The 25,733-nt window shown below is 44.9% G+C and overlaps 1 protein-coding gene across 1 annotated transcript in view; it reads right to left on the reverse strand.

Moving 5' to 3' along the window:
• Positions 1–24,384, reverse strand: part of LOC143923418 (serine protease 33-like) — a 39,949-nt gene extending 15,565 nt beyond the window's left edge. Inside the window, exon 1 of the mRNA XM_077447075.1 lies at positions 24,083–24,384. Within this exon, the coding sequence (XP_077303201.1) occupies positions 24,083–24,119 (37 nt within the window). The 5' untranslated portion in view covers positions 24,120–24,384. The remainder of the gene's footprint in view (positions 1–24,082) is intronic.
• Between the last annotated feature and the right edge of the window lie 1,349 nt (positions 24,385–25,733).

Consider the following 25,733-nt stretch of genomic DNA (forward strand, 5'->3'; position numbering starts at 1 on the left):
AGAGGAGCTCAGGCTGCAATAAACCCCTCTTCTCTGGTGTTGTCTCTCACAGTCATTCTTTGTGTTCTTTGTCACATGATTTCCTCCAAGTCTTATGGGTTAATTGGCATCCAGCGTCAGGGCTGCCATCGGAGGGAGATGGGGTGTCCCAAGAAGCCGAGGCCACAACCAGGGCCGTCATTAACGTGGGAAAGTTGCCCCGGGCAGAATCCCAGGTGTGTGCAGGGATCTGCAGGACAGGTGAAAGCTGGGAGGACTGGTTCTGTCCCATTGCCCCCCCCCCTTCTGTAACACTGTCCCCCTTCTGTCCTGCTGCCTCCCACCTGTCCCACTGCCCACTACCTGTCCCACTGCTCCCCTCCTGTGGAGATCGGACTGGAGGAGGAGGACATGGGATACAGGAGGTGGGACTGGAGGAGGAAGAGGACAAGGGATGAAGGAGGAAGAGGACATGGGGTAGAGGAAGAAGAGGACATCGGATGGGAAAATGAGACTGGAAGAGGAGGACATGGGATGCGGAGATGAGACTGGAGGAGGAGGACATAAGGTTGAGAAGGAAGAGTTAAATGTCATTTATTATAGAATTTTTTTAAAAAACAATGATGATCATAATAAAATTAAATAAAAATGATCATAATGTGGTTCCCTTGTATTGTACCTCACCCTGGGATTGGGGTATTAGATCTATACCTGTCCAGTTGCCAAAAGAAACACTCTCCATGATTGTAGAAGCCAATCCTTTAAAGTGGTTGTAAACCATTACAACCAACTTTGACCTACAGGTAAACCTAGATTAAGGCTTACCTGTAGGTCCAAGAAATATCTCCTAAACCTACACACCATAGACAGCGGCGCGCAGGCGCACTGAGCGCGCTGCGGTCAACGGCGATATGCTGCGAGTGGTGGCTCCCGTGCGCATGTGCGGGAGTGACGTCATCGCGGCTTAGCCGGAATGACAGAGGCGGAGCAGCGAGACCCACCGAGAAGATGGATGCGCCAGACTACAGGGGACAGCGGTGACTTCGCTGGCTCCTGTGTCAGGTAAGTGACACATAATGGACTACTATGCGATGCGATGCGATGCAATGCATAGTAGTCCATTATGCTTTACCTTTGCAGGGAATGAAAGAGGAAGTAAACTCATCAGGGTTTACTTCCTCTTTAATAATGTATTTGTGATTTTTAACTTGATTAGTGTAAACAAAAATAAAGGTGGAGCCATGAGGACGTGCGTGTGCACGAAACACGAACCTACGTGCTGATGTCACGCAGGCGTTTTCGGTTTCCAGTTTGGCAGCCATTATAGTAAGTCTGTCTGAGTTTGCTTGTTTTACTGGATTGCATTATTCATGCTGCAGCATTTTATGACATCTTTATCAAGTTAATTAATTAGCACACTATATATGGATTGTTTCACTTATTGCAGCATTTTAAACTATATGGGGAGTCATCATATGGGCCACCCCTGTTTTTTTATTGTGTTTTACTCAGCATTATCAGCTGTAAGCTGTCATTGAGATGTTGACCATTTGACAGCTTTTTACATTCAAAACTGTGACAAGCTTGAAATCCCAGCCAGCCTTTTTTTTTGTACTTGTATACTCCATGTTTAGAGACACACAAAGAGCTGGCAAGGATTTAAGGCACTTGCTTAGATCAACAATATACCATTATTTATTAATGGGTAGAAGTATCTGCAAATTACACAGGCAGGCTCTTCTTCCTACTTAATACTGCTGGACAGTAGGAAATAGCAGAAATAAAGCTTTTATTTCCTTGAAATTGTTGTAGACCGAGAAGGCAAAACTAAGTTGGATTGTCAGGATTTTAACGTTGCAATGAGCTTTAACCCTTTACAGCCACTGAGGTATAATCATTAGTTGGCAGCAGCGGGGGTTTTACACACAGCAGCTAGGAGTGTATGTAAATTTGACAAGCCGAATGTCGGCTATCAGATGGGGCAGCTGTGTAGTCTTGCCATTGCTTCCACACTTCTCTGGAACAGCTGACTTTGCATGTTTCCCAGGCTCCGCACTCCCATCTGCAGACCCAGGACTGGGATGGCCTCTGGGTAGAGGAGAGAGAAACCAGCTAACGTCTGTTCACGGAGCTCCCCTATCTAATAAGAGCCCAGACGTGACAAGTAAGGCCGTGTTCACATGGGCATACTACAGTGTACACCCGTGTGAGGGCTGCGTTTACCTGCATGGAGATGCACATGTGCTCAGGTCCATCTCTGTGTAGGCAATCCCATTCATGTCAATTGGAACACAGCGGCTGCATGAAAAAGTCCATATTCCCATTGCATACGCTCCTGGGGAAAGCTCTAGGATACTGGGTGCTGTATTGACCACCAGCTGGAGACTGGATCATGAGCGCCACAAAGAATATATTTGCCAGCACACCTCGGATCTTTAGCCTGAACGTTTTTTATTTCAGCATGATCACATGACATGCAAGAAAGTGCAACATTTTGGAGCCACGCAGGAGCCCTTTGTCAGGCATGTGATGCTTGATGAAGGGGTCCTGTGTGACTTCCGAAACAGTGCACTTTAATTTCAATAGTTTTTATTTGAAGTAACCAAATATGATAATAAGAAGAAAAAGGACGTTACGTCAGGATTATTGACATTTAAACTTAGACAGATTGAGTCTAAAAAGAGGTTGACTGTTACAAATGTCACTGCTGTTTTCTCCTTTACTGACGGGCACTGATGAGGCGGCACTGATGGGCACTCATTAGGAGGCACTAATTTGAAGCATGCATAGGCGGCACTGATATGCAGCGCTAATGGGCACTGATATGTAGCACTGATGGGCAATGATAGGCAGCACTGTTGGGCACTGATAGGTGGCACTGAAAGGTGACACTGTTGGGCACTGATAGGCAGGCAAGGATGGGCACTGATAAGTGCCACTGATCGATGGCACTGATGGGCATTAATAGATGGCACTGATAGGCAGCACTGATGAGGAGGCACTAACAGGTATTTCTGATGGGCACTGATTGGCATCTGTGATGGGCGCTAACAGTCATTACTGTTGGGTACTGATTGGCATTTTTGATGGGCACTGATTGGCATCTGATGGGTGCTGGTTGACATCTGTGATGGCTACCTCTGATGGGGGCTGCGCCGATAATCAATGCACCGATTATCAGCGAGCACCCCCCCCCCCCCCTCCCTGTCAGGCGAGCTGCCGATCAGCTCTCCTCTGCTCGCACCTTGTAGGCTCAAACTGAGGAAAGACAATTACAGGTACTTCCCGGTTACCGCTGTAATCAACTGTGATTGATCAGGGCTGATCACGTGGTTAAGAGCCTACGTCATAGGTTCTTTACCAAGATTGGAGATGCGGTGTGTCAGAGCGTCACACACCGCACCACTCTGCATGCCCCCGGGGGCGTGCACGAGCGGGTTATCCTGCTGGACATCATATGACGCCCAGTCAGGATAACTGAGCTACCTTGCGGACACCATTCTATAATAGGCCGGTAGGGAAGTGGTTAAACATGTGTGCAAAAAGAAACGCAAGAATGGTTAGAGGGCTCCTGAGGGTTACAGAAACTCCTTTCAACTATCCAAGACCTGTTTTTTGCCAAACAATTGCCTCTCATTACCAGCATTTGTTTATGTATTTCTTTTGGAAAGAAAAAAAAAGGCAATCAAATAACGGAAAATTGTATACTCACCTTTCTGTAATTTTCCTTTCCTGACGCATCCCATGGCAGCACACACAGTGGGTTGTGACTCCGCCTCCACAACCTGATAGGACAGGTTAGCTATAAGATTTGAAGAGGAGTCCACCGTTGCATTCTCAGTAACTATCACCTTAGAGGGGTGGGATCTGTGTGCTGCCATGGGATGCGTCAGGAAAGGAAAATTACGGAAAGGTGAGTATACAATTTTCCGTTTTCCTGACGCATCATGGCAGCACACACAGTGGGAAATAACTCGCTACATGGGAGGGTGCGTTTTAGAAGTTTTTTTATTTACTCAAGTACAGGATATAGATGAGTTTGATTGAATAATTGATCTCCCGAACTCAACCGTGGTTAATTGAGCCGGGTCTATTCTATAGTGAGACATGAATGTGGTTTTTGATGACCAAGTTGCTGCCTTGCAAATAGTCTCTGGTGATACTCTGCTGTATGCTGCCCATGAGGTCGCCATCGCTCTCGTCGAATGCGCTTTCAGGTTTTCCGGTATTGGAAGATGTTGAACTAGATATGCCTTTTTGATGGCTTTAATCAACCATGAGGATATTGTTCTTGAGGAAGCCGCTTGACCTTTTTTGGCGCCATGCGGAATGACTAGGAGGTTTTCTGACTTCCTGAATGGAGCGGTAGCCTCCAGGTAGGCGGATATTGCAGACTTCACGTCCAGAGGGTGTGGATTTCCATCTGTGTTGAGAAATACGGGAAGATTGATCTCCGGATTAAAGTGGAAGCTAGAAGCTACCTTTGGCACAAACCATTCCGAAGGTCTGAGTACGACCCTGTCTGGAAAGAAAACTAGGTGTGGTTCTTTGATTAGTAGAGTTTGCAGCTCGGAGACCCTTTTGGCCGATGTGATTGCAACTAGAAACGATAGTTTCAGTGTCAAGTCCCATAGGGATATTGATCCCCCCGTCGAGAAAGGTTCTTTGGTTAAAGCTTCCAGGACAATCGATAGGTCCCAGGTCGGAAAAATTGGTTTTCTAGGAGGCCTTATTTTTAGGCATGCTTTCTGAAATTGGATGATGAGGGGGTTTAAGGCCCACTTGATTCCTGTCATTGCGGATATGGCAGAGACATGAACTTTTAAAGTGCTTGATCTTAAGCCCTTCTCTAGGCCTAGTTGTAGGAATTCTAACACCTGAGAGACTGAAGGAGAAGAGGGGATTCCAGGACTGTAGTTGGGCTATTGCAGAAAATCTTTTCCAAATCTTATTATATATGTCGTTTGTCGATTTCTTCCTTGCTTGTTGTAAGGTGGATATTACTCTTAATGAACAACCCTGATCTAGTAACCTTTCCCTTTCAGTTTCCAAGCCGTCAGGTGTAGTCGTTCTGGTGACGGGTGTAGAAATTTCCCCTGTGAGAGCAAGTCTGGGGACAGTGGAAGTGGGAGAGGCTCTTCTGTGCTCAATTGCAGGATGGCCGGAAACCACGGTCTTCTGGGCCAGAAGGGCAACACTGCTATTACCGTGGAAGACGAAGTCCTCAGTCTGGCCAGAAACCTGGCTATCAAGGGCACCGGAGGGAATATGTAACCAAGGCGAAACTCCTAAGGATGGTGGAGACAGTCGATCCCTGTTGCTGCTGGATAGGCGGTCCTTGCTAAGAAGCGAGTGCATTTGCGATTCGCTGGAGTCGCTGCCAGATCTATATCGGGAACACCCCATTTGTGTGTCAGAAGAGTAAAGGCCTTGTGACTGAGAGACCACTCGTTGTTTGAAATAAATATTCGACTTAGATCGTCCGCGAGTTGGTTGTGAATTGCGGGTACGTATACTGCCTTCAGATCCGTCAGGTAGACTTGGGCCCACTCGATTATAGGTCGTACTTCCCGCATTAGGACTTTGCTTCTTGTGCCCCCTTGCCTGTGGACATAATTCACAGCCACTGTGTTGTCCATACGCAGGAGGACATTCTTCCCTGAAAGGAGAGGACTGAAAGTTAGAAGTGCTTGCCATGCAGCCCTGAGTTCCAGAACATTCAAGACTATCCCCTGTGGACAGAAGGGCCAGCGGCCCTGTGCTCCCCGATCTAGATGATACGCACCCCAGCCAAGGTAACTGGCATCTGACGTTACTATTTCTGGGAGTGGATGAACGATAGGACGACGGCGAGTTAGATTGTTGGTTTGAGTCCACCAACGTACTGACTCCTTGACTGCTCTGGTGATTGTTATTTGTTGTGACATGGACACCCCGTTCCATTGTTTTAGGAACGAATTCTGAAATACCCTGGAGTTCCATTGAGACCACTGAACCATTAGAAAGGTTGATGACATTGAGCCCAGAATACTTAAGCATTTTCTTGCAGATAGGTGTTCTACTGATAGTAGTTTTCTCACTTTGCGGATAAGAGGACGAATTTTCTCCTGGGGAAGCCCCACCGTGTTGGATCTGGTGTCCAATTCGGCTCCTAGGAAGACCATCTTCTGCACTGGGACCAGGCTGCTCTTCCTCCAATTCACTATCCACCCGAATTGCTGGAGTGTGGAAATCAGAATTGAACGATGTCGTAGAAGTATTTCTCGGGTGTCTGCTAGAAGAAGAATATCGTCGAGGTAGTGTAGGACTCTTAGACCTCTTTCTCTCAGTAGTGCTATAACCGGAAGTAACACCTTTGTGAAGGTCCTGGGTGCCGTTGATATCCCAAATGGGAGGCTTTTGAATTGAAAGTGTTGTTTGCCTATCGCAAAGCGTAGGTACTTTTGAAAGGTTTGATGCACTGGAATGTGTAGATAAGCGTCGGATAAATCGACCGAGAGCATCCAATCTTTCTCCCCTATTGCTAGTAATATTGATTGGAGACTCTCCATCTTGAATGATTCGACTAGAATCATTTGGTTTAACTTTTTTAAATCCAACACGGGCCTCAGGTCGCCTGTTTTCTTTGACACCAAGAAAAGGGGGGAGTAGAACCCCTCTCCTCTCTGCTCCTGTGGAACTTCTATAATTGCTTGCTTCTGGAGCAACTCCATAATGTATCTGACTAAAAGCTTTCGCTTCAGGCGCGAAAGGGGTAGCTTGGTGGATTTGTAGTGGTTTCTTGGCGGTTTTTGCTTGAATTTCCACCTGTGACCTTGCTGAATGGTGGATATCGCCCAGGGTTCTTTTATTTTGTCTATCCAAGTTTGGGCAAATAGCCTCAGCCTCGCACCAACTATTGCGGGCTGGGCATGCGTGGCATCAAAAAGATTTTTGTTGGTCTCCCGGCGCGGTTGTCTTCGATTTTTGGACTCTTACAAAAGAGGGTTGTGTGCTTCGCCAATTCCGTTTGAATTCTTTGCCGGGTCTATAGGACCTTACGTCCCGGTACCTTTCCGGAAGGTGACGTCTGAAAGGCGGATTTTTCTGCTGCTTGGATCTTCTGTCCGATGGTATTAGACCCGATTTTCCCCCCGTGACCTTTGATATTGCGGAATCTAATTTTGAGCCAAAAAGGTTAGTGCCATCATAAGGGATCTTACACCAGCTGGATTTGGAAGTCGCATCAGCAACCCAAGGTTTTAGCCAAAGAGCCCTTCTGGAAGTTACTGAGGCCAGCGTTGCTCTTGCTGATGACCGAATAATGTCCACCGCCGCCTCCGCTACGAAATCACCCGCAAGGCTAAGTTCCTGCAGAGCTGAAATAATTTTGTCTTGGTCCGCCGTTTCTGCGATTAATTTTTTAACTCCAGATGTCCAGGAGGTGATGGCTCTACCGACCGCTGCTAGGGCGATTGCGGGCCTACAGGCCCCCCCCCCCCGCTGCTGAGTAGGCCTTCTTAAGGTCGAGATCGATTTTGCGATCCATCACATCTCTAAAGGTTACGGCGTCTTCTATTGGTAGGGTTACATGGCGCGCTAAGCGCATCAGTGAGGAGTCTACCACGGGAGCGGAGATAAGAGGGTTCACTGCTGGCTCTTTTAGGGGATAGAGCTTCGCTAATCTGTTATTTAAGCCGGATTTCTTTTCTGGTTTTTGCCATTCATCTCTTATGAGCTCCTCTAGCTCTTCGATAAAGGGGAAGACCTCAGGGTCTTTTTTTAGGTTAGGGAAGTATTTCCTTAACTTAGGCGGAACGTCTCTCTCTTCCTCACAACCGATCGCCTCCTTAACCGATTTCGCAAAGGGGTTTATTAACGCAAAGTCAAAAACTGTAGGGGTCAGAGGATCCTCATCCTCTGGGGAGTCATCTGGATCCTGAGGAGAATGAGAGGTTGAGGCTGAGTTAGATGACCTAATTGGGTCATAAGCTGTCACCTGCAGGATCGTTTCCTTAACTGAGTCTCTTATAATATTGGAGGCTTCTCTAGCGTCCGCTTCCTTGTCCCGGGTTGCTTCCTCCAGACAGACTTGGCAGACAAGCTTACTAGGTAATGCTTGCGCTCCGCAGACCCAGCAGGTATTAACCGTAGGACGGGTATGGTGTTCCTCTCGATGTGAGGATGGCGATTCTCTGTGATGACGGGAAGACCTTGCCGACTTCGCCGAGAGTGAGAGTGTCTTGAGGGGGAACGTTCCTTTCTTTTAGAATGGGATGACCCCGAAGACCTGCCAGAGCTACCAAAATGAAAGGTATTAGTGGCAGAGCTCTCTTTTTCTCCTCTTCGCTACTTACCAATCCATACGCCCCCTTACCTTATGGTTCTAGGATGGTCTACTAAGGCAGCGGTCTCCATGAGGAAGAATAGAGTACACCTGTGACCAGAGGTTTTCAGTATAAGAGCCAATGCAGAGTATGGGCAGAAGGTGCAGCAAATAAATGAATGGCAAAGTGCATAAGGATGAAAGAAAAGCAGCTTACCAGAGTTCAGGAGGACTTGTCTTGCAAGGCAGCAGGCTGTGTGCAGAGATCAGGCTGGTAGATGGTGTGGAAGGCACAAGCAGCACTTCAAAACGAAAATGACATTTTTTAAATAGCCCGCCGTCGCTGGAGGAATGACGTCACCGCCGCGCATGCGCACTGGCCGCCTGCGCCGCCCTGCGCCATCTTGGATGCTGGCAAATGCAGAGGGCAAGGGAAAGTGTCACTTCCTGAGCGCCGAACGTCCAGACGGAACCGCCATGATGGAAGGGACACAGCGCCGTGGGACTACAGGGCTCAGCATGCCCAGAGTGGAAAAAGGAAGCAAAAAAAAAAGGAAAGAAAACTGAGGACTGAAACAGAAGGTAGGCAGAGAAAGGAGACATGTTGGGGAGCTCAACAGATAGGAAAGGGGGGAGACCGCTGCAGTTATTATAACCTTTTTAAGGTTGTTTTTTTTTTTTTTTTTAAAAGGCTTGCTGCTTAGTAATTTTTTTGCCCCTGAGACCACCAGAGTGGGGCTCCCTGCGTTATGGCTCATTTAGAGACCGTACGGACAGGGACTTCCAAGTAGGAGAGGCTGAACCTAGCTGGGGTGGTGCGGTAAGGGGTTCCTTGCTAACCGAACTCGAACGTAATGTCCCATACAGGTGAGGAAAAAAAGGAGAATGCAACGGTGGACTCCTCTTCAAATCTTATAGCTAACCTGTCCTATCAGGTTGTGGAGGCGGAGTCACAACCCACTGTGTGTGCTGCCATGATGCGTCAGGAAAATCAAATACATGCACATATAAACAACACATAAAAATAAAAAAAAAGACACCAGACCGAATGAAATAAGCTACATTACTCGAAATATGGCATATCTGTACATATTTTGAAAAGACGATAAAAATTGTGTCAATGAAGCATATTTCACCCAAGAAGACCAAAAATCTCAATAAAAATGTCGCAAATAACAAAATCAGTTTTGCTGAAATGACTCTGCTGACCCCTACTAGAAAGTGAATATGATTTACTGTGCCTGTCCATTAATCTCAGAATTGGTTTGTGAGGATTTACAGACAGACACTAGATGGAGACTTTGCAGAGCTGTATTATATAAAACAGTTCTAAAAATGTACCTCCAAGCTATAATGCAAGAGTCACATGTGCGATGACTTTCACGTAATGATGTCATGGCTCTAAGTCAAGGACAAAGACGACTCTCCCTCAGGCACCTTTCCTGTAAATGTCATATTTTTCCTTTTTACATACATTAATCACATAATTACCTGAACCTGCCCAGTGTTAGCCCTTGTACACACGGTCGGAGATTCTGACGGAATGTGTCCGATCGGAGCGTTTTGTCAGATATTCTGACTGTGTGTGGTCTCCATCGGATTCCGACAGACCAAGTTTTCCAACTTGTTGGTAAAATTTTCAGACAAAATGCTCCGATCGGACATACTCCGATCATGTGTAGAGAATTCCGATCGGACAAAGTGCCACGCATGATCAGATCAAATTCCTACATCAAAGCTATTGGCTACTAGCCTGAACGTAGTCCAGTCGTAACGAAATAACGTCATCACAACGGATTTTCCGACAACTTCGTCCGACCGTGTGTATACAACAGTTTTGGACAAAATCCAACGCATTTGGTTGTCGGAATCTCCGACCGTGTGTACAAGGGCTAAGAGACACAAACTTGGTTTCGTATTAGCATTGAAAATGACCAGAAATCAGGGAATGGTCAGTATGTTAAGGTGGCCCAACTTTGGGGGGCTGTCCAGGTAAAAATTGTCCATAATTTTGTCAAGAATGGGATGGCATTAGTGAAGGCAAATGGCCCAACTAAATCCACTCCATGCTTGTCAAGATCAAGGACAGCCCCCCCCCCCCCCCCCCCCAAAGTGTGCCCATGGACCCATTACGTGAAAGTCATTGTACATGTAACTCTTGCATTAAAGCTTGGTGCTAAATTTTTACAATTGTTTTGTATATACCTTTGTAAAGTTTCCATCTAGTGGCTGTCTGTATATAAAAAGTATTCATACCCCTTGCAATTTTCCACATTTTGTCTAATACTGAGTCCATACTTTGTAGAACCACCCTGCAATTACATCTGCACGTCTTTTTGGGGATGTCTCTACCAACTTTGCACATGTAGAGAGTGAAATTTTTACCCATTCTTCTTTGCAAAATAGCTCAACCTCTGTCAGATTGGATGGAGAGCGTCTGTGAACAGCAATTTTCAAGTTTTTCAGCAGATTCTCAATGTGATTTAGGTCTGGACTGTGACTGGGCCATTCTAACCCATGAATATGCTTTGATCTGATCCATTCCTTGGTAGCTCTGGCTGGATGTTTCGGGTCGTTGTCCTGCTGGAAGGTGAACCTCCGCCCCGGTCTCAAGTCTTTTGCAGACTCTAAGAAGACTCCAAGCCCTTGTACACACAGTCGGACATTCTGACGGAAAATGTCCGATCGGACCGTGCTGTCGGATAATCCGACCTTCATCTGACCTTCATCTTCATCTGACTTTTTCCATCGTAATGTCCGACCAACAAAGTTTGAGAGCTGGATATAAAAATTTTCCAACAACATGTCCGATCGTTTGTAGAGAATCCCGATCGGACAAAGTACCACGCATGCTCAGATCAAATTCCTAGACCAAAGCTATTGGCTACTAGCCTGAACGTAGTCCCGTCGTACGAACGTTACAAACAATCAGATTTTCCAACAACTTTGTCCGACTGTGTGTATGCAACACAAGTTTCGGACAAAATCCGTCAGACAAAATCCGACTGATTTTGTTGTCGGAAATGTCCAACCGTGTGTACAAGGGCTAAAAAGACTATTTTCCTCTAAGATTGCCCTGTATTTGGCTCCATCCACCTTCCCATCAACTCTGGCCAGCTTCCCTGTCCCTGCTGAGGAAAAGAATCCCCACAACATGATGTTGCCACCACCATGTTTCACAGTGGGGATGGTGTGTTCAGGGTGATGTGCAGTGTTAGTTTTTCGCCACACATAGAGTTTTGCTTTTAAGCCAAAAAGTTCAATTTTGGTCTCATCTGACCAGAGCACCTTCTTCCACATGTTTGCTGTGTCCTCCACATGGCTTCTCGCAAACTGTAAACGGAACTTCTTATGACTTTCTTTCTCCAATGGCTTCCATGAAGGTCAGATTTGTGGAGAGACGACTAATAGTTGTCCTGTGGACAGATTCTCCCCCCTGAGCTGTGGATCTCTGCAGCTCCTCCAGAGTTACCATGGACCTCTTGGCTGCTTCTCTGATGAATGCTCTCCTTCCCCGGCCGGTTAGTTTAGGTGGACGGACATGACTTGGTAGGTTTGTAGTTCTGCCATACTCTTTCCATTTTCCGATGATGGATTGAATAGAGCTCGGTGAGATGTTTAAAGCTTGGGATATTTAAAAAAAAAAAAACCTAAGCCTGCTTTACACTTCTCCACAACGTTATCCCTGACCTGTCTGGTGTGTTCCTTGGCCTTCTTGATGCTGTTTGTTCACTAAGGTTCTCTAAAAAAAAAAACAGAGGGCTTCACAGAACATCTGCATTTATACTGAGATTAAATTACACACAGGTGGACTCTATTTACTAATTAGATGACTTCTGAAGGCAATTGGTTCCACTGAATTTTAGTTAGGGGTATCAGAGTAAAGGGGGCTGAATACAAATGCACACCACACTTTTCACATATTTATTTGTAAGAAATTTGGAAAACCATTTTCCATTTTCCTTCCACTTCACAATTATGTGCCACTTTGTGTTGGTCTGTTACATGAAATCCCAATACAATACATTTAAAGTGGTTGTAAACCTTTACAAACCACTTTGACCTACAGGTAAGCCTAGATTAAGGCTTACCTGTAGGTCCAAGAAATATCTCCTAAACCTACATGGTTTAAGAGATATTTGCAGAAAGACAGGCACCACTGTCTACAGTGCATACGCCATAGACAGTGGCGTGCAGGCGCACTGAGTGCGCCGCAGTTAGCGGCGATATGCTGCGAGTGGCGGCTCCCGTGTGCATGTGCGGGAGTGACATCATCGCGGCTCTGGCAAATGACAGCGCCAAAGCAGCAAGACTCACAAAGAAGATGGATGCTCTGTACACAAGGGGACAGCGGTGACATCGCTGGCTCCTGTGTCAGGTAAGTGACACATAATGGACTTTTCTATGCGATGCGATGCGATGCAATGTGATGCATAGTAGTCCATTATGCTTTACCTTTGCAGGGAATCAAAGAGGAAGTAAACCCATCAGGGAGAAGAATACTTTTTCAAGGCACCGTATAGGACAGGCATAGTAAGGCCCCTTCCACATGGGCTGTGCCATTAGATCCACCTGTCAGTTTTTCCAGGCGGACCTGATCAGATCCTCCAGTCTCTTTTATGGAGCAGTGGATGTCAGCATACACATGTACATTGATACCCGCTGCCATCCGATCTGATCATGTTCGCCAAAAACAGACGGTTAGTGGTCCTATTCCTCATCCGTACGGCGGAATAAGATCGGATGGCATCAGATGGAAGCAAAACAGGTTTTGTTTCTGTGTCCACTCTGCATATTGGAGCGCGCACGGACCTGTCATCCGCCTGCTCAGCGGGGATCAGCAGAGAAATCCCCCACCGAGCAAGTGGATTCCGCGAATAATCCTTATAATAGGTACAGCACAGAGAAGAGTAACAGAAAGGAGCAATAGTAAAAGAAAAGAACTAAAGGAGGTATGGCCAGAGAAGAAAAGAGAAGGAGGGAAGGGGACTTTCTGCCTCTCCGATGATACTAGTGACAAGGTTAAAGAAGCTGGACACATGCCAAAGGAACTGTTCATGGCAAGAGGGGTCTGGTCTCTCTAAAAGAAATAGGGAGTCCAAGTCTTCCAGTATTTGTCCTCCCTTTCCTTCAAAATCACAGTAAGGCCGCGTACACACGGGCGGACTGTTCGCCCAACTTTGTTCGTCAAACAGTTTGACAAACAGTCCGCTCAAAATTAGCATGAGCGGACTTGACCACACACGATGAACGAACAGTCCGCTGAAACCGTGCGCGATGACGTGAACGGCACGTACGACGGGACTAGAAAAACGACGTCCTATACACTGCAATGCAACCTTCGGCCGTGTAAATTCTTTCTGAGCATGCGCAAGACTTAGTTTGACGAACAAGCCTACACACGAGCGGACTGTCCGCTCAAACCAGTCTAACGGGAATTCCGAAAAACTTTGTTCGTCAGACTGTCCGCTGAAACTGTCCGCTGAAGCCCACACATGAGTGGACTGTCCGCTGAAACTGTCCGCTGAAGCCCACACATGAGCGGACTGTCCGCTGAAACTGTCCGCTGAAGCCCACACATGAGCGGACTGTCCGCTGAAACTGTCCGCTGAAGCCCACACATGAGCGGACTGTCCGCTGAAACACTGTTCAGCGGACAAAGTTGGGCGAACAGTCCGCCCGTGTGTACGCGGCCTAAGGCTTTCCATTTCTTGGATCTCCTCAATCCTCACCTTCCAATGAGCTAATGTCGGGAATTGTACTTTGCAATAATACAGGAATACAAGCCTTCCCCGCTGTGTCCAAATGTTTGAGTAAGGAATTTTTGCATTTTTATGTTGGATACGTGGAGTGCTTATCAGGAGACAAGCAGCTGGGTTTTTGCTGAGGGTCGCTTCCGTTTAGGGTTGCCACCTCATCCCTTTAAACCCGAACACATATGAATTACATGGGTTCTGATGCTAATTTAATGCAGATAAGGCACCAAGTGAGTTTAATTAGCACCTTAACCACTTACAGATCGGACCATTTTGCTTGCTTAAGACCAGAGCACTTTTTGCGATTTGGCGCTGTGTCCATTTAACTGACAATTGTGCGGTCGTGCGACATGGCTCTCCAAACAAAATTGACGTCCCCCACAAATAGAGCTTTCTTTTGGCGGTATTTGATCACCCCTGCGTTTTTTATTTTTTGCGCTATAAACAAAAATAGAGCAACAATTTTGAAAAAAAACGCATTATTTTTTACTTTTTGTTATAATAAATATCCCCCAAAAATATATAAAATAAAAAATGTTTCCCTAAATTTAGGACGATAAGTATTCTTCTACATATTTTTGGTAAAAAAAAATCACAATAAGCGATTATTGATTGGTTTGCGCAAAAGTTATTGCGTTCAAATATAGGAGATAGTTTTATGGCATTTTTATTAATATTTTTTTTTTTTACTAGTAATGGTGGCGATCAGCGATTTCTATTGTGGCTGCGACATTATGGCGGACACATCGGACATTTTTGACACATTTTTGGGACCATTGACATTTATACAACAATCACTGCTATACAAATGCAGTGATTCCTGTGTAAATGACACTGGAAGTGAAGGGGTTAACCAGTGGGTGGCAGTGTAGGGGTTAAGTGTTCCTAGGGGCGTGATACTAACTGTGGGGGGCTGGGCTTTGTTTTAGTGAACACTGATCTCTGCTCCAATCACATGGAGCAGAGATCAGCGTCACTTGTTCCTAGGCAGAACGGGGAGATGCTGTTTACAATGGGATCTCCTCGTTCAGCTGCCCCATGAGACGATTGCGGGTATGCCTGCGGCGATCGAGTCCGCGGGACCTGCGACCAGACACACGGGGGTCCCAACCGGCACGTGAGCTCACTGATGGCAGGGCGGCATTTAAAATTGGATATACCTGTACGCCAATATGCCTGCCCGTGCCATTCTGCCAACGTACATCAGCATGCGCCGGTCGGGAAGTGGTTAATCAGCCACAGAACCCATGTAATCAATATGTGTTCGGGTTTAAAGGGATGGGGTGGCAACTCTACTCCCGTTGGGGTTTTGATTGACTCTGCTTCATTCCAAAACTCATGTAATTTAGGAGAGTTCCCAGAAAATATGAAGAAGAGTACCCTCATACGCCCCACAGGGGTTAGGTACCTGGGGGAATATAAGGTTCAGTTTTGATGGAGTCCTGTACTATCACAGCAGGATTATTTTCCATTTTTAACCACTTGCTTACTGGGGTCATTTTTTAACATGGGATTGTGACATGCAGCTTGGGTTGGTGGTGTGCTCAGAGAACGCACATGTGCACGCTACAGCTGACAGGTGCAGAGAGACTCACAGGATAACTAGGAATGAATATAAGGTGACAAACAGGAATCTCTAGAAACAGGTAGAAGTGTTCGGGGACACCAAAGACTAGAAATATACTGGGAGACAGGGCTGAACTGGGACAGAAATTTGGCCCTGGACTTCATACAGACCGGCCCACTTACATTTTGAGTGTCCCATCAGTACCCCCTTACAACAGAGTGTCCCATCAGCCCCCTTACATCAGAGTGTCCCATCACCAGCCCCCTTACATCAGAGTGTCCCATCATCAGCCCCCTTACATCAGAGTGTCCCATCATCAGCCCCCTTACATCAGAGTGTCCCATCACCAGCCACCTTACATCAGAGTGTCCCATCACCAGCCCCCTTACATCAGAGTGTCCCATCATCAGCCCCCTTACACCAGAGTGACCCATCACCAGCCCCCTTACATCAGAGTGTCCCATCAGCACCCCCTTACATCAGAGTGTCCCATCACCAGCCCCTTACATCAGAGTGTCCCATCAGCACCCCCTTACATCAGAGTGTCCCATCAGCACCCCCTTACATCAGAGTGTCCCATCAGCACCCCCTTACATCAGAGTGTCCCATCACCAGCCCCCTTACATCAGAGTGTCCCATCAGCAGCCCCCTTACATCGGAGTGTCCCACTGAGCCATCGGCCCACCGGGAAACTCCCAGTAGTCCTAATGGCCAGTACATGTCTGCTGGGAGACTGGTTAGCAACTAACACATAACATGCAGCAATACACAGATTATCACAGAGGTGCTGAGAGGCTGAAAGCTGGCAAAGGTATACAAGGAAAACAAAGGACATTGGAATTTTCAAAGGACCCAACAGGTGCAAAAATACAGATTGCAAGAAGAAACAAGCTGGAGTCACAGGGGGTGGACTGGAAGACACTGGGAGTACAGAGGTCACACTGGAGAGCACCGGGAGATGGTTGCAAACAGAGACTAGGAATAAGAGGGATCTGGCCACAAGGTCATTGGGAAGATCAGAGTCATAAGGAGTCTTCTCGAAAAACTATGGTCACGGGGAAACCCTGGAGAGTTACATTAGCAATCTTCTCAGGGAGCCAGGGACATGAGGAAGCACTTGGGGTATATTAGCAATCATTTAAACTAGGAATAGGGGGTACACTAGGAAATATTCTCCACCAGGAAACACAGGGACCACTTGGAATATTCTTGAAAATGACTTGGTGACCTGGTACTAGGAGCACTAAGACCAGGGCCGTCTTTAAGGCAGGGCAAAAGGGGCAGCTGCCCTGGGCCCTGTCATTGTTGTGGGGCCCAAAGCAGCTGCCTCATACTTGTTAACTATCTCCGTTTAAATCACCTTGTCCCTTGAAGTTTTAGTCCTGTGCTGTTTCCCGATATCTAAGCCCTTGTACACACAGTTGGACATTCCGACAACCAAATCCGTCGGATTTTGCCCGAAACTGTTGCATACACACGATCGGACAAAGTTGTCGGAAAATACAATCATTCGGAACGTGATGACGTTATTTCGTTACGATGGGACTACGTTCAGGCTAGTAGCCAATAGCTTTGATGTAGGAATTTGATCTGAGCATGCGTGGCACTTTGTCCGATCGGAATTCTCTACACATGATCGGAGTATGTCCGATCGGAGCATTTTGTCGGAAAATTTTAATAACAAGTTGGAAAACTTGGTCCGTCGGATACTCCGACGGAAACAGTCCGATGGAGGCCACACACAGTCGGAATATCCGACAAAACAGTCCGATCGGACACATTCCGTCGAAATCTCCGACTGTGTGTACAAGGGCAAAGTGTGAGGTTCTGTTACTAATCCTGTCCAGCTCTGCCCTATTGTTGTCTACAGATGACTCACCTGCAGGTCCTGTGTTTACATGTAAATAACCGGAATTCCTATGTAAATAGAGGTGGTATTCATAAGTAAACGGCTGCGGTCAGCGCATTGATATGTAAATAAAGGTGGCATTCAGTGAGGAGATGATGTGCTGTAACCTCTAGCATCCAATCAGTGAGCAGTATTGCTGTACAGTAATCTCTAGCAACCAATTAACAAGCAGAAATAGTTTTTGGTAACCTCTAGCAACTAATCAGTGAGCCGTTATGTGTGCTGTAACCTCTAGCAACCAGTCAGTAAGCAGTAATGATATGCTGTAACCTCTGGCAACCAATCGCAATAACTGCCTGATCTGATACAGTAAACTGATTTTAAGTCTAGCTGCTATTTATTGTATGTCTCAGAGCAGATGGAGATTGAAATTGCATGGGGGGGGGGGGCCCAAGAAAATTTTTGCCCAGGGTCCAATCAATATTAAAGACAGCCCTGACTAAGGCTCTGTTCAGAAATATACAAATTGGATGCATTTTGAACCGCATCTGATTCACATGACATGTGAACCGAGCCAGCTTTCCTTAGAGCTAGTCACATATGTCCGTGTCAGTCCATATTTAAAAAGAGTCCTGTACAATTTTCAGTCTAGTGCAGGTGCAAATTCAAGTGGCATACACTTTAAAAAATTTCCATCCGAACCGGTGTACGAAACCACACCAGACCCCTTTGAAAAGTCGCAAGTAAGCCGTGCCTTGACGTATAAGAACTGAGCCTTATGGCCTGTACACACAATCCGAAAATTGGATGAAAAATACAACTTTCGAAAGCAATCGATAATCAGATCCTTAGCACAGAGCTTTCGAGAGCCAATCATAACAGTTTATCTGATATTATCTAATCGGACAAGCAAGACATTATTTTGCAGTACAATACCAGATGATACGATTTTTGTTTAATCAGTACAGTTGTCGTTCAAAAATACAATACAAATACATTACAACCCGTGACATCACTTCCGATTTTTTATTCTGTCATACGAGAATTCTCTGAACTTTAGTAAACTCTTCATTTTTGATATGCGATTAGCGTGCAAAGAAAATGGGACGACCTGTACACACGATTTTATGATCATGTGTATGGGCCATCACTGTTGATCAGGCAATGACTGAGACACCGAGCCAAGCCTAAATTAAAATGTAGACGGCCTTGTTGGGCTGGATGTGTAGATAATTGAATCAACAGCAGGTGGATAACCAGTCTTGAACACAAGTCTTGTGGGATAACAGGTGAGGCTGGGTTCGCATATGAGCATGCAGAGGCTCACAGCAGGGGTCCAGTGCAGCTCCGTTCACCATTTGAGGTAGGGTTGCCACCTGTCCAGGATTCACCCGGACAGTTCGGGTTTGGAATCATGTGTCCAGGTTTCAGACTGCCTAAAACCCGGACACTTTATTTAGACTGGGCTATGGCTTACCAGCAGGGTTTCTGGCTATAAGTGTGTGTTACACCCTTTCTCACTGCCCAAAGCCAGCACTGACAACCCCCCCCCCCCCCCAACACACACACAGGCAGGAGAGGAGAGAGGGCTCAATTTACACCTCTGAGCTCACCATCCATCCCTATCTGTGACTGAAGTCTTCCCATTCTCTCTCCCACATCTGAGTAAGTACACTAAGGCAAATCAGGGCTCTCAGAGCAACTCTTACATCAGAGTTCCCCTTTACACCAGAGGCCACAGTGTTTCCCCTTTACATCAGAGTCTTCAGTGTCCCCCCATAAATCAGGGTTCCCAGAGCATCACTTATGTTATAGGCCCCAGAGTTCTCCCTTACATCAGAGTCTGCAGAGTCCCCCCTTACAGTGAAAGTGAACTCTACGAGTTCAGATGTAAAGGGGAACTCTGTGGACTCTGATATAAAGGGGGACTCTTGTTATTAACTTCATATGACTAGAAATGTTATTTAATAGAAAAATATATGTATATTTTATACTATTAAAAAAAATTGCTGTGCACCGCTTAAGTGTTCGGGTTTGACTTGAAGAAAAGGTGGCAACCCTAATTTGAGGTCCAATTTCAACCCGAGTTTTGGTGCTGAATTCGGACCTGAAATGGACCAAAAGACGCTCAGGACTCCTGTGCAAATCCCACAAGAGACGCCCCGGAGATGTGTGAACCAGCTCCATAGAGAGCCAGTCACAATCTCCTGCTGTGCGAATTGGATGCGGAGGAAACCCACATGCAGTTCGCACTGGTGTGAACCCAACCTAAAAGTAGACCCTTGCAAGTTAAAGCAATGCAGCTACATGTACAATCTAGGGTTGCCACCTTATCCCTTTAAAACCGAATCCATATTCATTATACAGGTTCTGTAGCTAATTAAACTCACTTGGTGCCTTATCTGCATTAAATTAGCCTCAGACCGAACTTATTTTGGACACCCCCCCTAAGGTAATGCTGGCTGATGAAATTTAGAATATCAGAATCACATGACGGGTCCAGATCCTCTGCCACGTACAAATTTATGTCAAAGTGACAGAATTTTCTCTGTAATGCCCCGTACACACGATCGGACTTTCCGACAACAAAACCGTGGAATTTTGTCCGAAAGGGTGTTGGCTCCAACTTGTCTTGCATACACACGGTCACACAAATGTTGGGCAACAATTACGACCGTAGTGACATACAAGGAGTACGGCGAGCTGATAAAAAGGAAGTTCAATAGTCATGTGATACCTCCATTACGAGCGCTAGTTTTACAAGACCGAGCGCTTCCGGCTCGTCCTTGATTCTGAGCATGCATGTTTATACTTTGGACTTTTGTCCAACGGACTTGTGTACACACGATCGAAAAGTTGGACAACACACATTTGTTGGCGGAAAATTTGAGCACATGCTAGCCAACATTTGTTGGCGGAAAGTCATACGTCTCCACGCACTGGTGTGTAGTGCGTCATTCCGTTGGCCGGGGGTTCCCGCGCATGCGCAGTGCGGGCACGTACCGTAGCCACGTTAGTATGGTGTTAGGGGTGTGGCCTAACGCTCCTACTCGGGGATTTAAGCTGGGGGTTCAGACATGGCGAATTCCTTTTTTTTCCCTTCACTCGGATTGTCCTCTCACACCTGAGAGGTCCCATATAGGGGTGCGAACTGTATTTACTCACTACTATCGAATAGGACACACTTTTTACCCTTTTCTCCCCCTCTTTATTATTTTGACCGATTTCTTTCACCTTTTATATCTTCCTTCTACTTATGCTTGTCTGTGCTCCTTTCCCCTACCAGCATATTATATGGATATTATCAATATATATATATATTTTATACTGTTACTCCACCATTTTGGTGATTACTCCAATATCTACAAACAACCTCTTGCCAATGTTTTTATCTATGTTGCGTATGGTTAACGAGGCACACCTAGGATTAGTATCTCTTCCTTCTCTTTTTACAGCCACCTGCTCATCTCGCTCATTCACTTTTTCTTCACCCTCTTTTTTTCTTTTTTTCCCCCTGCACACTCCCTCTTTCTTTCCTTTTTCTTTCCTGTCCGCATCCATGCCCACAATATCATAGTTTTGTCTACAAAACAGTGATACTACATCAAATTTACTCTGTAGTAGTTATTAATTCTACCCTACTTAGATACATACATAATTTTATTACAGCTACTATTACACCCGTGGTCTGTGGAGCATTTCAGGATACACCTCACTTCCACCCTCCTCTCTCGCCTAGTCTGCCCCCTGCCGGACCCCGGTTTGGTTTCTGTTGGTTACGCCTCTTCAGCTCCCGGTTTGAATGTTTTCTGCCGCTGCCTATATGGATCGGTGCCTTGGACCCATTGTCCACATTGTGAGTATGTGGTGCCTCTTATGAGGCCACATGCTTTTCTTTTAACCAAAATTACCATTGAATGTTATATCTTACTGCTACCTACTATATTTTTTTAGATACCCTGCATATACACCAACTCCTGAGGTAGCGAGCCGAGCTCGCGAAACGCGTCGAGTATTAAGCTGTATATGTAAATGATCTATTTTACTACTGTAAATAATATGTCAATGGTTAAATCATGCTTGATGACGCTATTATGTTTATGTTCATTTTACCATGTTCTTCTTGGAATCTGAATAAAAATATCTTTATACCTATTTGAGATGACCTATATGCCCAACTTATTTTAAAGTCCCATGGGTGAATTTGTTTCTATGTAACAATTGTCTGATGGAGCGTACACACGGTCGGACTTACCAACAACAAGCTCACATCCAACATTTCCCGTCGGAAAATCTGATCGTGTGTACGCGGCATAATGGTATACTGTGGTTCTAGAAACTTTCATTGTATAACTGTTAAGGATTTCTGTAAATGCTTTTTACTTTTAAATCAAAGAAAATGTATTTAGAAAATAAATAAATAAATTGCCTCAGAACCTGTGTAATTCATATGTGTTTGGGCTTAAAGGGATAAGTTGGCAGCCCTAGTACAAACATGCCCGCTTGCCTTTGGGAATAGAGGAGACAGATCTGCAGCAACTGTTGTGACATCTACTCCATGTTTTGAGACAAGATTGAAATACGGAATCTCTTCTCAGAAAAGTATTTCCAAGAAGTCCTAAAAAATGAATAAAACCTTAACACCCCCCCCCCCTCATGCCGCCTCTGAGGCTGGGTTCACTCTGCTGTGCGGAGCGGCTGACCTGTTCACCGGTGCATCCCCCGGTCACCGGTTCAGAAGACGGACCAGAAGACACACAGGACCCTTGTGCAATTTACTCCGCAGCTGTCTTGGAGATGTGTGAAGTGCCTCCGCTGAGAGACGGTCACAGTCAGTGGAAACCCACATCCAATTCACAATAGGATGAAACAAGCCTAAACGTGTAAGCCCTTGTACACACAAATGTCGGAAAATGTCCGATCGGACCGCGTTGTCGGATAATCCGACCGTGTGTGGGCTCCATCGGACTGTTTCCGTCGGAATATACGACCGACAAGTTTTGGAGCTGGGCTATAAAATTTTCCGACAGCATGATCCGATCGGACTTTGTCCGATCGTTTGTAGAGAATTCCAACCGAACAAAGTGCCACGCATGCTCAGATCAAATTTCTAGACCAAAGCTATTGGCTACTAGCCTGAACGTAGTCCCGTTGTAACGAAATAACGTCATCACGTTACGAACGATTGGATTTTCCGACAACTTTGTCCGACCGTGTGTATGCAACACCAGTTTCGGACAAAATCTGTCGGACAAAATCCGACGGATTTTGTTGTCGGAATGTCCGACCGTGTGTACAAGGGCTTACAGTTACAGATCAGTGAAAATTTGAAATAAAACAAGGGGAAAAGAAGACGAAGAAAGAAAAAACACAAAAAACCTCAAAAAATTGTTGGTTGTGTTGGACTTTTTAGGCATACTATTGTGATTGAATATATAGCATAAAAAATAATAAAGAAAAAAATATATATGTATTGAGAGTAAAAAAATATATTTATTTAAAAAAAAAATAATAATTATAAAACACATCGAGTACTGTTTTTATATAACCTGTCTATCTTCATACAATTTTACATCATATCCGTATCTATTTCCATCAGATATATATACCCGGAAGGTAAACAAATGTACATTAATACTTAGTATACAGAGAAGAAGGGGGAACAGTGGACAGGGTATTAATTACAGAACCGATCTTAGATATACTCTGGTGCTCTACATGTTTCGCGTTATTACCAACGCTTCCTCAGGAGCTTTATCAATTTTTTTTCTTAATGGGAAAAAGAAAACCCAAAAAGCAGTTGTGCAAGAGGACAGAAATAACAAATAAGGAAAGATTTCTCTAGGCAGATAGGGCGATTTTCACATAGACATCACACTTTTGTATATATAGGAGCCTGCGATTAGCATAGAGGCTTCAAATATTTGTAATGTAAAACAGCAGTGGACGATGATTTTGCACCATAATCTCTTAGGCTAGATCAGTGAAAATGACTTTGAAGCTTTCACTCTAGAGAAACACATTGGAGACCTGTGCTTGTGCCAAAAAAAACAAAACAAATACAAAACAACATTGCAAAAACGCCACAAAAAAAAAAAAAAGAGGCACGGTCTACATAAATGGAAAGACTATTATCTTACTTTCCAGCAAGTATTTTCTAAGCGGCTCAAGAGGTGAAATTGAGAGTTCCCACTTTGGTAAAATCTCATGAGCGAAATTGGTAATTCTACAGTAATTCAATTTAGCTAAAATGACTTTGTTCGTCTGAAGTTACAACGATCTCTTAAATCTTCAAATCCTCTAAATACGGTAAATAAAAGAAAAGAGTAGAATGTCTTATCTTCCACCAACTTTTGGTGGGCCAGATTCCAATTTTGGCAAAACTTCACCGACAGCAGAATCAGTCATTTTGCAGCGAAATTATTTTTATCTGAAATCACTCCGCTCCTCCCTGATTACACTTATCTCAGGAATCTTCATTCAGCAAAAAAAAGTTTAGACAGAACATTCCCAGATATTAAATGGGCAGCTGTCTATGGCCCCAATTTTCTTTGTTTGACTTTTTTGTTTTTGGCAGCCCTCTGTGAGACCTCGGGTGAATGCAGACGTTTAGGTGAGCCACTTACCTGTGGTTATCAGGATGAGTACCGTCAGTGTTTCCATTCCGGCAGAGAGAAATATATTCAGCAGATCTGTCTCTCTTTCACTGATCTATGATAAGCACCACTTTGTGGTGATGAATTTAAACCTTTTTTCAGCTTCCGCATTCTTCATAATAATATTGTTTGGATAGAAAAGCTCTGGTTTTCTTTAAGATAAAAAGTATTTTAATGTCATTGTGGAATATATTTTGGGGGAGCAGCCCTCCAGCCTTGCTTTGACCTAGACTTTCTAGTTACTCAAGTCTTGGTCTGGCATTCCACCTGCAACCTTTTTCTGTGCTAGCTGAGACATTGCTCAAATGCTAACACACCTTACCGAGGAAGGTGAGTGGGCCGTGGATGTTATAGGCGGTTTTTGACAAATGGTTTCCTCACTACAAAATGATTTTGAAAAAAGCCTGTCTTCTCAGCCCATGAAATGTAAACAGGCAACTTGGGATCCCGGTAGATGACTTTGACCATATATGGTAATGATGTCATTAACCACTTCCCATCCGGGCCAATTCTGGCACTTCACTCCTACATGTAAAAATCATCATTTCTTTTTTTTTTTTCTAGAAAATTATTTAGAACCCCCAAACAATATTTATATATATATATATATATAATTAATGTATAAAATACCTCTGCGCCAACCACCTTGACAAGAAGAATGGAAGGATGCTGCAAACACTGAAGGGAGCTTAACCTACTCCCTGAGCAATGTAAATTAAGTTGTTTTAGTGTTGCGCAAATGAGAAAATGCAAGAGAAAAGGGGGAGAGAGGGGGGGGGGGTTAAGAGGAAAGAGAAAAAACAAAGAGGGGGGGAGGAAAGGGAAGAGGGGAGAGGGAAAGAAAAGAGGGGAGGGAAGGAAAGGGGAAAGAGAGGGAAGGGGAACAGATGAGTATGCAGGTAAAGGATAGAAGGGTAAAGATCAAAGAGTGCTAATGTAAAGTTGAACGTGTCTGGATGTGCAAAAATCCTTGTTCAGTACGTGCTGAACTAAAATGAGTATTAAAGGGTGGCAGTCAAATATAGATCCTAATACAGTGCCATAAAAATAAAACTCACAATAATAGATAAGTGCCTAAAACAATAGACGTATAAACCATAGATGCTGTGAAAAACTGCAATAAGATATGCCACCAGTAAATAAATATATAACTTAAGGTGATGATCTAAAATATATGACTGAAAGTGTACAATAAGAGTAATCACATAAGCACAATCCCATGTGACATGCCAAGTGAAAAAACACAAATATCAATCAATCCTATATAAAACAAAATACATATTCCATGCAGTGTTTTAAAGTGCAAATAGTGCTGGCAGCAAAAAAACGTTACAGCATAGGTGAAGTAGTAAACACATAAAATTAAGGTGCTGGTAATCAGTCTGGGATATTCAGTCCTGTGAACGTGCTGTGTTCTAAAAGGAAAGCACTATGCTTTGAACTTCAGTGACCCATGCAGGCATACATGTGCAGTGACTTTATCCTCCTATTTATCCAATAAGTGGACGGATGTGCCCTTACCTCACGGCTGTGAGGTTACAGCCTTAATCAAAATATAGATGGATAGCTTGCTCCTGTTCCTGGGATAGGTATGCCTCACAAGATGAAGAGATAATGTCCC

Source organism: Lithobates pipiens, unplaced genomic scaffold, assembly GCF_037356315.1.
Source record: "Lithobates pipiens isolate NorthernLeopardFrog02 unplaced genomic scaffold, aLitPip1_a1.2 Scaffold_22, whole genome shotgun sequence".
Lineage (NCBI taxonomy): Eukaryota > Metazoa > Chordata > Amphibia > Anura > Ranidae > Lithobates > Lithobates pipiens.